The sequence below is a fragment of the Diplotaxodon limnothrissa genome, linkage group LG15 (assembly GCF_057381915.1).
Source record: "Diplotaxodon limnothrissa isolate DT_005_m linkage group LG15, D_limnothrissa_male_GT1.1, whole genome shotgun sequence".
In the NCBI taxonomy this organism is placed as follows: domain Eukaryota; kingdom Metazoa; phylum Chordata; class Actinopteri; order Cichliformes; family Cichlidae; genus Diplotaxodon; species Diplotaxodon limnothrissa.
Window position 1 is genome coordinate 11385101 of NC_140610.1, and position 12988 is coordinate 11398088.

Below are 12988 nucleotides of genomic sequence, written 5' to 3' on the forward strand. Positions count from 1 at the left end.
TCTGTTCAGATCCCTGTTTTAAATAGCACTGTGGTAGAGTAAGGAAAAACTAGTTACTGCCTCTCAGTTTTACTCCTTTGCTGGACAACCAGCTAACATAAATGTGCCATCATCGTGCATTTATGTCCACACTCATAAAGATGGAATGAGAAGTGAAGCCACAGCAGAAGTGACTTAAACCAGAATTATTTTTAATAGGCACAGGATAAGGGAGCAATATCCTGCAGAAACGCTCAATTTAACAGAGTCAATTTTGGATCGACTGAATTGTAATTATCAGTTTTTTTGCGAATGAACTGATGAAGAAAGCAACAGCATTCAGCTCAATGATTTCACCCATGTAGATCCATCTTTTATAACGTCTATGCTCATAATACCATTGCATCCCCCCACCCAAAATCAGAATAATGTGAAAAAGTTTTAGCTCATCCGGCATGAAGGACCAATGAGTTAATACAACAGGAAGATGTCTGTTGCTCCATGACAACAATCCTCCCAGAGGGAAAGATTCATTGAACTTTGCACACAATAACCAACTAATGTTTCTTCACCCATAATTTATTTTTTAAACTGTAAGCTGCCTGAAGTCAAAGGACGAATAGAAGAGGAAGATGTGTTCGGAGACGGCAATTTGGCACGGAGGACATGCTGACACGTGGTGTGAAGGCAGATGATCCACTGCAGTGACCTTAAACCTTTGCTGACAACTACCTCTGCCCAAAATTCAAGGTGTCCCTAAATATTGCATTCACGAGATGATCATGAAGAACAAAAAAAAAAAAAAAAGCCGTTTTCTGAAACAGATTTATAAAATTATCTTTAATTATAATTATCAGTGAGCAACAGGTTGAAATGTCAGTGGGGATGAGGGATTACCCTTAAATCCTTTTAATAAGTACTGGGAAACATATCAGTTAATAAATATAACAATATACATAACATAGGCCAATTACAATAACCAACGGGTGCCCTATATCACCCCTTGCTTTGTGCCACAGCCAAACTACCACACAACCCCTGTAACCTTCAGGACAGCACTAGCACAATAAATGAGATAGTATAGCGTAAGACAGTCAAAGAAACCTTTATAAAGACTATACTTAAAAAAAACAAAAATATGCTCAAAATTTTGGTGTCACAACTGTGTTTTAGGTTTCTTCAGCAGCACCTTAATACACTTACTTGCATTAGACAAACCTGAGGTGGAAAAAGACTCCATGAGGCTACACTTAAAACAAAATAAACCAATTTTGAACTGAATTTAAAGAAACTCAACCCGCGCTTACGATGACCCCATTTACTCCTCCAATGTGCCCGTTTTCAAGTCCGTTAACGGTTATTTTTTCTTGTGGGTATAAAAACACTCCTTCCCTGTAACTGTACTTATCTGAACATACAACATTTTTATTACTGTCTGAATCCAGTATTAGAGAACAAAATCTTTGACAAACAGCACACTGAACAGTTATTTTTGTTTACATGAACAAAGCTGAGGCTTCTCAAAACCGAAGTTTAGCTGAGAAGTAACTAACTTGCGGCTGAAGGCCTTCAATATTACAAACATTTCCGAAAAGCTGGCATCAGTGTTTCAGAGGCACTTTAAGGTTTTATCATGTTAAACAGAGCTAGCAATATTACTGGTCCTCGTCTTCACTTCTCTGCGTATTTCTCTGGCCCCGGTCTGGATCTTTGAGGCGGAGGATGCGGATGATTTTGCTTTCTGGAAGGGAACTTAACATAAAATAAAAATAAATAAAAAATTATGATGTGAATACTGAAACCAAGCAGCGCATTGAAGTCACACGACCTTTACCCTACAGTGGCTTAGTCTACAACGACCAAGTCAATAAATCACATCTGGGTGGTCTAGCTGCTGTAGCACACAAATGCTGTATATAAACACACAGAGGTTGTGTCAGTGGTTACCTCATGTTCTGTGGGGTTAAGAAAATGAACTGTCTGTAGCGCTGACTGGCAGCCACCTTCAGCATCATGTCCATGGATATCCTTCTGTTCACCATGTCCTATTTAAAGAGAACACCCAAAGCCAATGTTATCTTTAAATGGGGCCAAACCCAGTGGGACAGTTTTGCAACTGTAACGAAGTGTTGCATATTCTCTGTCTCCTTATCGTTTGTTGTTTTTACTGATGATTATCTCAGTTTGCAATATGCATGCACCCGCAATCTAAACATAAATATAATGCGAACGAAAACTATTGTATTACCATGTAAACATCAAACTCATCAAGACAGCGGAAAGGCGCCTCTGTGATCGCCCAAAGAGAGAGGACAAAACAAACAGTGGAGAAAGAGCGCTCCCCTCCGGACAGCAAGCGCATGTCACTCAAGTCAGCCTTGTTTCCTTGGCCTGGCTGCACCTACAAAGTTATCATAAGAATAATGAGTCTCTGTTTAAATAATAATAATCAAAAACCTTTAGGCACTTTAATATAAATCTGAGGCTGTAGTGGCCTCTTACTGATGAATGAAAAAAAGGCTTACGGAAATGGAGAGGGTTTCGTTCTTGTGATCAAAGATCATACTTCCACTGTAGCCTCTCTGGGCTAACATGCTATCAAAGTAGTATTTACAGCGGGCTGACAGGAACCTATGATACCAAGAGAGAGAGAGAGAAAAGTAATCATATAACCGCAATCTTAAAAATATAAATATAAAAAATAGAACTTTACGTATAGACTTCAGAGGGACCTGTAGGAGTATTTAACAAATTGTTGTCAAATATGGTACTAAAGCTACTAGAACTACAAGTCCAGGTTTTGAAGAATTAAAAATTCAATTTGATCGATCCAAATAAACATGCAGTGTCTGTGATTAAGCTAGGAGAGAAGATGAAACCTGAAAGTAACTAATGCTCGTGACTAGCTAAACCTGTGTGTGAAGCAGCGCACCCTTTTGGGGAAAGTTTGTGATATGTGTGATGAGTTCTTATCTGCCAATGAACAACGATGTCATGGTCACAGTCAATAGCGATAGCTCGCCAATCAAGGCGACTTTTTTGATGCATTAAAATTAATGTTGTCCATTAGTGCGGGATTCATCCATTTCTTTTCTTCCACTCATCCAAATCCAAGTGTTTGTGTGGAGCAACTATACTGACCCATCATCAAATGATAGGAAACAGCAAGATGTTTGTGACTGTTGAACTGATATTTAAATCTGTGCTTATTAGTGAAAAACTTACATGGTGGGCATGAGACGGGTGAGATATTTTACACAGAAAAAGACCCCAAAAACCTCTAGGCTGTTGTTTTGTTTTAATATCTTGTTCTATCATTTTGTAGTGCAGGGGCTAACTGGAGGGTCATTAGCATGAGCTCCTTTTAAGTACACATATGTGGGCAATGCTTTGAATTTGATTTCAAAGATTCAGTGTTTTATGTTTATATATTCATGTAATTTAAAGTGAGGTTTAAAAAAGCATCAGGCCAAAATACCTTCATTTGAACAGATTTGCACATGTGCTGTCTGGACTGTTAAGCTAACATTTGTTTTAAAAATCTGACTAGTCACTCGGTCTATAACTAGACAAAAAAAGTTCCGATTCAGAAGCCACAGTCTTAATAATTTAATAATTATTACCTGGATTACAGATGTAACTATTTACTCTCTTTTACTTTATTGCACAGGTAAGTACATCACTGCAAAATACAAACAGCAAACTATGAATTCACCACTTACCTCCTGAGCTCGGCATAAGCCTGAAGTCTGTGGTTCATAACACTGTCGAGGCTTTTGATGAAGCTGTTGAGGTTCTTCATTTGCTGTGTCATGTTCTTGTAGCTCTCCAGAGCCTCGTGGTACTGCCTGTAAGTGGAAAAGGAAATCAATTCACATTTGGCGTCAAGGAAGGACATCAGTTTAAAATGCGTGTACATTCAACACCTCACAGAAACATCACTGAAATCATGTCAGTAATACACCGTGAGGATCCAATACCTCACAATCTCCTCACGGTCTCCCTGTTGTTCCTTCTGTGAAGTGATCTTAAGCTTGAGACGACTGATCTCGCTGTCCAGGCTCCTGGCTGACCGACGGCTCTCCACACGTTCCAGACAAATCTCTTTGGCTTTGGCCACTGACATCTGAGTCACAGAGCAAAACAAACCAATATTTTAGCTGCTAAATACAGGCAAAACTTCAAGAGACAGTGCTATTTAACTCCTAAAACTAAAGCAGATACATTGTATACAAAGTGCTTTTCTGATACTCATACCTCGTACTCCTTCTCTTTGCTTTTAAGGTTGCCTTCAAGAGTTTGAATGTTGTGGAGATGGGCACTGCGTTTCTCATCATAGTGTTTCTTGTGATGTTTGCATTTTATCACCTCCTGGTCAGTTTTACTGAGATCCTCCTGTATTAATTAAGAGAAAGCAAATAAAGAATTCGGTAAAAACAGACAAACACCAACTCGGAGACAGGGCACGGTGGGCTGGCATGGCCAACACACAAAGAGTTAGAATCACACCAAATTATCAGGGTTGATATAATGTTAGGTAGTTGCATTGACACAATGTCCTTACCAATCTTACTGATCACTGAATGCACTGTAGACTACAAGTCACATTTAGCAGTACGTACACAGGAAAAAAATCATTTAGATCACGTTTGATATCCTGTTTTCACCTTATTTCTTGACTTTACTGCCAACTGTCTCAAATAAAAGAATAGCACATAGTGTCACTACAAGATTGCAACATTAAAAAGTTGTCCCCCCCCATATATCTACTGAAAGTTACTTCATTTGATTGACCTGATACCTTATAAGTCAAGAATTTAGCAACTGAAAAACAAAGGTTCTCACACTGGGTCTTTCTTTCAATATTACCTTGACTGAGTCAGCCTCCTCTGCGATAGTGTTAATGCACTCTTTGTGCTGCTTGTATTCCTGCTCTGCCTTTTCATAAGAACCCTTGAGGTCGGCCATTTGGGCCAGTCCCTCATCTAACTCCACTCGCTTGGACTTGATCTTGGTAACAATCTCATGAAGATCCTCCTCCTGTTGAAAATTAGAGATAATGGTGTATCATAAGAGTAGATCTGGTTGACATTATGTACAATATTTAAAAACTCTAAACCAAAATAAGCTGGGACAATGCTTATAGTGTAAATAAAAAGAGAATTCTTCTATTTGTAAATCTCATAAAAATCACAGAAAACAGATCGAATGTTTAAAGAGACATTCTACTTTTCAGGAAAAACATTAGCTCATTTTCAATTTGAAAGCAGACACAGGTCTTAAAACAAGTTGGGATGGGGGAAAAAATGGCTGGAAAAGTAAGCGGTACTACAAAACAGATGGATAAACATAAAATTAATTCGGTTTCTATGATTTTGTTCTCAGAATTAAAGCTGGACAATTTATTTTCTATGTTCTATTGTGAACAAAATATGGGTTAATGGGATTTTCAAACCACTGCATTCTGCTTTTAAATTTTACACAGCATCCCAATTTGTGGGATATAGCCAGCTCTAAGTCCAGTACAAGTGTGCATCTTTTTATACAGATGGAAAAATACATGGTGTTCTTTACAGACCAGGGGCCTGAGGTCCTCTGACTGAGGCTCTTCAACATTTTGTAGATCTGTGAGCTCTAGCTGCAACTTTGTGGCCTTGTCCTAAAACAAACACACAGACTTTGTTAGCAAATTCATTTCATATGATATCAGAACACTTTGTTCTCTTTCTAATGGATAAAGTATATCAAAGTAAGTGAAATGAATGACTAATATGCTTTAAACCCCAAATATGATTATATTAAAATATTAAAACTGAAAATACAAATTCTATTAGTATTCTTATCTGCCCTTCAGAAAATACCACTAACTTTAATGGTCTTTTGCTCTTGATGGGCTCTTCTTAGTAGGCCTTCATTTTCCTTGACGTCGTCATCCAACTTTCTCATCTGCTGCTGGAAGCGTGATGCTTGACCTTTCTGGTTTTCCAACTCCCTCTGTAAGTGTCTGAGAGGAATCAAAGAGACAAGGAAAGGCGAAAATGGAGAGACGTGGACAGAACATTTAAAGCACAAGTTTAAAGTCTAAAGACAGAGAATAAAATACGAGTTTTCATGTGTACAAGTCAGACATATACCTGATCTCCTCCTCAACATCTCCTGAGAGATAGTTGGCTCTAGTCTGCTCAGCAGCATAACTCCGGTTAGTAAAGATCTGATCTCCATCCTTAGAGAAAGCATGGATGCAGTTCGCAGGAGGATTTTTGCTCTGCATCACTCTCCGAGCTTCTGTTCGATTCTATCAACAAGGAAAACATGTAAATATGACATGAAGTCTGAACACAGAGTTCAGAAGGTAAGGAGCAGACATCTCTTCTATGGTATCCAAAGTCTGACTCCACATAAAGAATCTGTCAAATATTCTTATACAAATTTGAATAAAAAATAGATATAGTAAATATTAAGAAGCTTTCAAAAACATTATAGGTCTCTGCCATATTTCTGACCCAGCAGCTGAGGTTTAGGCAGATTTGTGACCATAACCACACTGACTCCACTGTGCAAAAGGTCAGATTCCTATTCCTGTACCTATGAAGCGCCTTGAGGCGACTTTTGTTGTGATTTGGTGCTATATAAATAAAATTGAATTGAATTGAATTAGATTCCTTGACTTGGATCATTTTCATTAAAGCAAAAATTCAGGCAACATTCAGGAGACTCGGTCAGGCAAATAAACAAATAAACTTTCAGGCACTGTTCGGCAAATGTACAGGTAGCTGTGTACACAATAAGCTGACTTTGGCAGGTATAAAACTTTGATGTAATAGCCATTCAGGTTGTAGAGAAGATCAGATCAGGGATAAGCTTAATAGACCTAAACAGCTGATTCATTATGGTTTGTTCACATGCTTAAGGCCCTTCAGTTCATTTACAGTATACTTTATCTAATATATGGCTTACTTTACACATTGCATCATATAAAAAAAGACATGTCTAACCACTCAATGTGCAACTATGGCTACCATCAAGCATCTTGTGTTGAAAAAAAGTTATGCTTTACCTTAATGAGCAGAATGCTCTCTATGCCCTTCTGATCGATCAGACAGTTGGCCACAACTGGGTCCTCAATTTCTAGAGCCTGAAGCACGGAGGGGTAGTTCGGATGACTGACAGCCCTGACACAAAACACATCAAAACTAATTTCGATTCATTTTTTCAGATATTTTGTAATAATTAAGTAATAAGCTACATAAAGAAAATCTTTATCATACATAATATATGTATGTATGATAAATTGGGCAGGGATAGCTCAGTAGGTAGAGTGGTGGCCCCATGATCGGAAGGTCGGGGGTTCGACTCCACTGAACGGCTACCCTGAGGTACCCCTGAGCGAGGTACCGTCCCTACACACTGCTCCCCGGGCGCTGCATTGGTGGCTGCCCACTGCTTCACTGGGTGAATGGGTTAAATGCAGAGGAACTATTTCCCTATGGGGACTAACACATGCACATTACATTACATTACATAATATTTTCCAAAAGAAAAAAGTTACAACATTTGAGATGCACTAACACTCACTCTGAAGAAGGATACCTTCTAACTGAATACTTGTTGTATTAATTGTACTTTGCACAACTATTTTATATATATAATTAAACCTCTATACTCACTTTTTTCTTGTATCATGAACTTGTGAGATGAAATTGCTAGTTATGATAGCAGGTCTGCGACCTCCTTGAAACATTTTGGCCATGAGGCCCTGCAGAACCTTCTCATCTTCATAGTTATCACATGTGAAGGCCAGCAGCTGGCCTTTAAGACATACTTCTACGGCCAGTGCGAGCTCTGGGTCCTTCAGACTAATTAGGTAACCTGTAAAAGAGAAGGAAAGTTAGAAGTGTTTTTTTGTTGCCACACATTTTGCACTGTGGTTGCGCACTTGGGGGGGGGGGGGCACATGCTACACTTTCTGTGCATAACCAGGTCTTACCCAACGGTCCTCGAGGTCTGTGCTTGAAATGGCCTCTTCTGTGAGATTCCTGAATGGCGTTTAGCAGCGCAGGCATCTGCTCTCCAAAACGCCGCAGCCGATTGGACCGACTGCTCTCCATTGTCTGCAGATTCCTCCTGTTGGCTTCAATGGACCTCTGGAGAACCTCCTGCTCTCTCCTGAAAACAAACAGGGGGGCAAAATACAGTCATTTCTAGAGAATAGCTTCAATTAGAAACTGCAAATACATTCCTTTAAGCTACCCTAGAATCAGCAATTATTGGTTATTGCATGTACAATGATTTTCCTTTGGTGCATTGTTTTACCTCATTTTTCCTTGTTCTTCTTTGGCGCGACTGATGGCATGCTGATACTGGTCAATCTGTTGGCCCAGTGTAGAGATCTGATGCTTCAGGTTTTCCAGCTCAGTCTGGATCTGCTCGATCCTTTCTGCTCTGGCTTTGCTCTCTGCTCCCGTTTTCTGACTGATGCTAGAGGTAAGAAAAGGGGTGTGATGAAATAAAGCACAGGCGAGCCAAAACAGAATAAATAACTTTTCAACCTCAATTTAATGCAGAAGACAACTAAATAAGATGACACAAAACCTCAGCTTGAGATCTTTTATCCTCGACATCAGCTGAGTTTTGTCCTTTTCCAAGTCTCTCAGGTTGGCTTTGCATCTGTGGACTGTGACCTGATGTGCACACGTAAATGAAGAGTTAAATATTCACAAGTTGACGTACAAGCATCACAAAGATAACAGTCATTTTTTAAAACTAATTTTGAATTAATTATATGACAGAATGGTGATGCAGCGCTCCTATACTGATGACGACAAACAAACAAACAAAAAAACACATCAGATGATGGAAAGCCACTGCATCTGCTGAGGAACACAAATGCACTTAGACACTGCTCAGCACTATAAACTAAGCCTCAGACTTGCTACATAAAATCATTAAGTACTTGTAAAAAGTGAACGAGCCGACTGTCAGAAATCCACCATATGCTGCGGTTAGTGCACTCAACTCTCACCTCGCTGGATTTTAAAAGGTTGTTGCGTTTCTGCGACTCAGTCTTGAGCTCAGCACATTTAGGTTGAAGCTCCTGGACTTGCTGTGTGATCCTCTCTAGCTGTTCCTGGACCTGTTTGTACTTTTTCTCTGCTTCATCGACCTTATTCTGCATGATCAAAAAGGTTTAGGGTTAAAAGGTTACAGAATGAACAGTCCAAAAGTCTGAGCCATAAAACTGAAGTAGCAATTACTTAATTAGTAGTAATTTGTGTTAATTCTAAAAGAATTATTAACATTTGAGATGTGTTATATGTTGATTTCAGGGTTACTACCGAAGAAGTTTCATACCTTCCATTCGTTCACCTTGTCGTCATATTTCTCTGTGGATCGTCTGTCTGCCTGCAGCTTCTCCTTCATTGGCTCTAAGTCCTTCTCCATCTCAGTCACCTGCAACATTTAACATATTTGTACAGGAATTAAAATTTAAACAAGTGATCTTAACTAAATAGGGAAAGGGAAATACTGGAAAATTGCGGGAAGTTGGAGGAAAATGATCTCACCAAAGCCCAAGCCATCTGCTTCTGCAACTCCTCCAGTTTGGTGTGCATTTCATCAAGTGAAGCCAGGCTCCTGTAACGGTCCTCCTTCTCCAGGTACTTCCGTTTTAGGTCTTTCAAGCACTAGGAATGACCACAAATGAATATTAAAAGATGCTTTAAAACAAAACTTAGCTGTGCAATCCAAATAAAAGGGTTTAAATTCAAGAAATGTAATAATATCACTACTGCCCATTTCAGCGACACAAATACATACTTCACTGTGTTGCTCAACTTTATCCTCTGTGAGATGCTTAGTGGTTTTGATGTAGATAAAGTCCTCTCTCATCTGCTCCAACTGGGTGGCTTTCATAAAAAACTGCAGAGAGAAAAATAGATTAAAAACAACCGGGGCTTATTTATAGTTAACAGTTAACAAATTCAAACAAGGAGATTGTGCTGCAAGTTAGGGAGCAGGCTAACAAGATGATCAAGCTGGTATAGAATAGAATAAACCTTTATTATCCTACGGATAAGAAATGTGGGTGTTACACAGCTCTTATAGCAAGGGGAATATATAAGGTCCTGTATACATAAGCAACTGAAGTTTGTATATGGTTTGCCATTTTACCAATCAAAACAAAACTGCAGATGAGGCTGGTGACAGCATCATTAGATATGTATATATGTGATCAGAAATTCCAAATGTACCAGAACAACATCTATACCAAATCTCTTCCATGCTAAATCTAAACTCTTATTGGCATTAGATTCGAATCAAAGAAGAGGGTTTTTGTTGCTAGAAGCTACTAACCAAACACATTTGGGCAGTCTTTTGTTACATGCAGGTAAAGAGTCTGTGTGGAGAATAAGAGAGGTGAAATAGAAAAGCTATTTTGTCCACACCCCCGCCCCCGCAATTTCCAAACAAATATTTGCATTTGGAAACAATGAAGCCCTACAAATAGGCACAAACTTAATTGCCTTGACTGACAATCATTTTCATAGGTACCATAAAGAAACACGTTTCACGGTGTAGCAAACTGTCCACCCAATGCTGCTGTGTGGCTTAAACATGCAAGTACTCTGAACTAACCTTGTACTTGTCCCCCTCTCCTTTAGAATGTAGGAAGTACTTGCTCATTTCCTGAGTGAGAACTGATACAGGATTGTTGACCTTTGGGAGAGAAAACACATTAATAAGCATGACAGTAACACAGGTTCACGTGACACCCTTTAACAACTGACATGGCCCCACAATTTGTTGCTTAAGTTTCAGCTCAAATGTTGAAATTGTACAGATAAATACAGCTAAAATCACAGCATAGTCAAAAGTGCAGTTTAACCAGAACATCAATGTGTGAAGGACAAAAACAGAGTTGGCTGAAAGTTGGCGGTAGAGCATCTCTGAGTTACATGAAAGAAGACCTGCATCTCTCATACCTGAATATTGAAATTATCCAGAATAGAGACAAGTTCTTCCTTTTTGGTTGAGATTAGCTGACCTGTAAGAGAGAGAAAAAACAAAAAGAAAAACATTGTGAACATTCACTTTACTCTCACTGACGATTTTCCAGACTCCATTAAATGACTCATCTTTGTTCTTTCTGTTCTTATTTTAAATCAATGGACAATTATAAATATACTTATGGAGAATTTACTGCAAATAGTTTGCTGCAATATCTAAATTTACAAACTCCTTCGCATTTTTACCTGATTTACTTCTCAGCTTATATGTTCTCAGTCCGTCCCGAGTTATCCTTAGATCTAGAATAATAGCCGACCCATACACCTCTGGTTTGTAAGCATCCCTTCCTTTATTACGCAATGTGATGGAAACATCAGCTGAACTGAGGAGACAGAAATGCACATCAAGGGTCAGATACTTGCGTTTGTTATTTGTAATTACTTTTCACATTTATGATGTGCTCTCTCATCACAAAATAAGATAACAGATAGTGCGTGACGGATAAAAAAATTATTGTGAAATCACCTTTCTCCTTCCTTCACAAAACCCCTGAGGGATGATCCTCTATTTGTAGCCTGGGCATTCCCGCCTAAGGCAACTATGAGAGCTGTCAAAACGGCGCTCTTTCCACCTGTCACAAAACAATTGGCACACAAAAACTGAACAGACAGGACACTGTAATAAACAAAGATTTATGGACGATAATAACAGCCACTGAGTTTCCACTTCACATTTTATAAATGCACCGAAACAACTTCAAACCACTAATAACACCATATAAATAATGACATTTGCAGACATGTGCAACAGAAAGCACCAGCACTGAGAAAGCAACAAGATCTCACTAAACCAAAGTGATTAACTAGTAATTATTAGTTAATAATTTTTCAACTATTTTCAGCAATGATAGAAGCCTTTACATGATAATTACAGCACACAATAGAGACATTTTGGCCAAAATGTAAATATAGGGTTGCAGCCTGCATTGGCATGAAACGAGGGGGATTCAGAAGCCTCGTTACATCTCCGATCTGCCAGATAAGATAGTGCACTTACTTCCGTTGTTGCCAACAACAAAGTTGACATTGGAACCAAAGGTAAACGGGCCAAGGAGCGAGTGGCACATAAAATTCTTCAGAGTGATACTTTCTACAATCCCAGCATCACTCACCACCTCCGCACCACACTGCAACTGCACACAAAGTAACAAGTATCCACACTGTGAGCCTCTATCCTTTGCATTCTCAGAGAATTATTTAAGAAATAAGTAAATACACGAGGGTGAAATTAAACAAAAACTGGAAATCAAACAAAACTAGCGTGCTTCACTGCACGGCAGACGTACATTACTCAGAATGGGATCTTCCTGGTCACTGTCAGCAGCATTTTCACTTTCATTCACAGATCTGGATCTCTTGTTGGGATTTTCATTGACGGAGGTGCCCTTCCTTTTAGACATCGTAGACACCCCGTGTTGCTTTTAACGGTAAAAAGAAGAAGAAGAAGAAGTAATAATAATAGAAAGCGACAGAGTGAAAGAAACCTGATACACATATAAAACTACTAGCACAGTCAGACATCTATTTAAACTGTCGAATCAGCGCTCCATCTAAATTCTGCCGTCACGTCGGCTGCTAGTTAACGGATATGAGTTTTAAAGCATTGCCTGCAGTTTAAACCGCGACATTAGTAGCTTAATTAAGTTTAGTTACACACGTTACAGGACTAGCTTAGCTGGCTAACTAAGGCTACATGCTAAAAAGAAAGTCAACGACTGTCTATCCAAACGTGAGTCGAGTTTGCTGCGGGTTAGTTTTGTGCCGCCTTAAGTAACTGGAAGCGCAGGTATGGTATTTTGCGGAGTGACAACTGACCTACCTTGCGGTACCCTCACACTCTCCGACGCAACTGATGGGAACGACCACCAGACCGGCTATCGAATTCGCGCCCGCTATCCGCTTTGAAATCTCGCGGGAATACGCGAGATCGAGAAATCTGAACA

At 39.2% G+C, this 12988-nt stretch overlaps 1 protein-coding gene across 1 annotated transcript; it reads right to left on the reverse strand.

The window, feature by feature from the left end:
• Positions 1-1580: 1580 nt before the first annotated feature.
• On the reverse strand, positions 1581-12932 carry LOC146617134 (structural maintenance of chromosomes protein 6). Its single transcript, XM_085372142.1, has 27 exons — positions 12865-12932; positions 12332-12463; positions 12043-12178; positions 11512-11617; positions 11232-11368; positions 10962-11023; positions 10615-10695; positions 9796-9897; positions 9543-9662; positions 9331-9429; positions 9002-9148; positions 8572-8660; positions 8293-8457; positions 7967-8145; positions 7647-7848; positions 7037-7151; positions 6114-6274; positions 5848-5983; positions 5558-5638; positions 4849-5019; positions 4237-4374; positions 3960-4105; positions 3702-3827; positions 2505-2610; positions 2228-2380; positions 1927-2024; positions 1581-1731 (listed from the first exon to the last, which is right to left on the reverse strand). The coding sequence occupies exons 2-27, from the start codon at positions 12443-12445 to the stop codon at positions 1635-1637; spliced, it is 3267 nt and encodes a 1088-aa protein (XP_085228268.1). The 5' UTR covers positions 12446-12463; positions 12865-12932; the 3' UTR covers positions 1581-1634.
• Positions 12933-12988: the final 56 nt, after the last annotated feature.

What these genes read in the sequence shown, in the direction of transcription:
- LOC146617134 (XM_085372142.1), bottom strand. Translation starts at nt 12,445, where the DNA reads ATGTCTAAAAGGAAGGGCACCTCCGTCAATGAAAATCCCAACAAGAGA. An exon ending in GTTCATGATACAAGAAAAAA is followed by an intron (nt 7,152 to 7,646) that starts GTGAGTATAGAG and finishes GTTTTGTGTCAG; the next exon opens with GGCTGTCAGTCATCCGAACT. An exon ending in GACCGTGAGGAGATTGTGAG is followed by an intron (nt 3,828 to 3,959) that starts GTATTGGATCCT and finishes TTCCACTTACAG; the next exon opens with GCAGTACCACGAGGCTCTGG.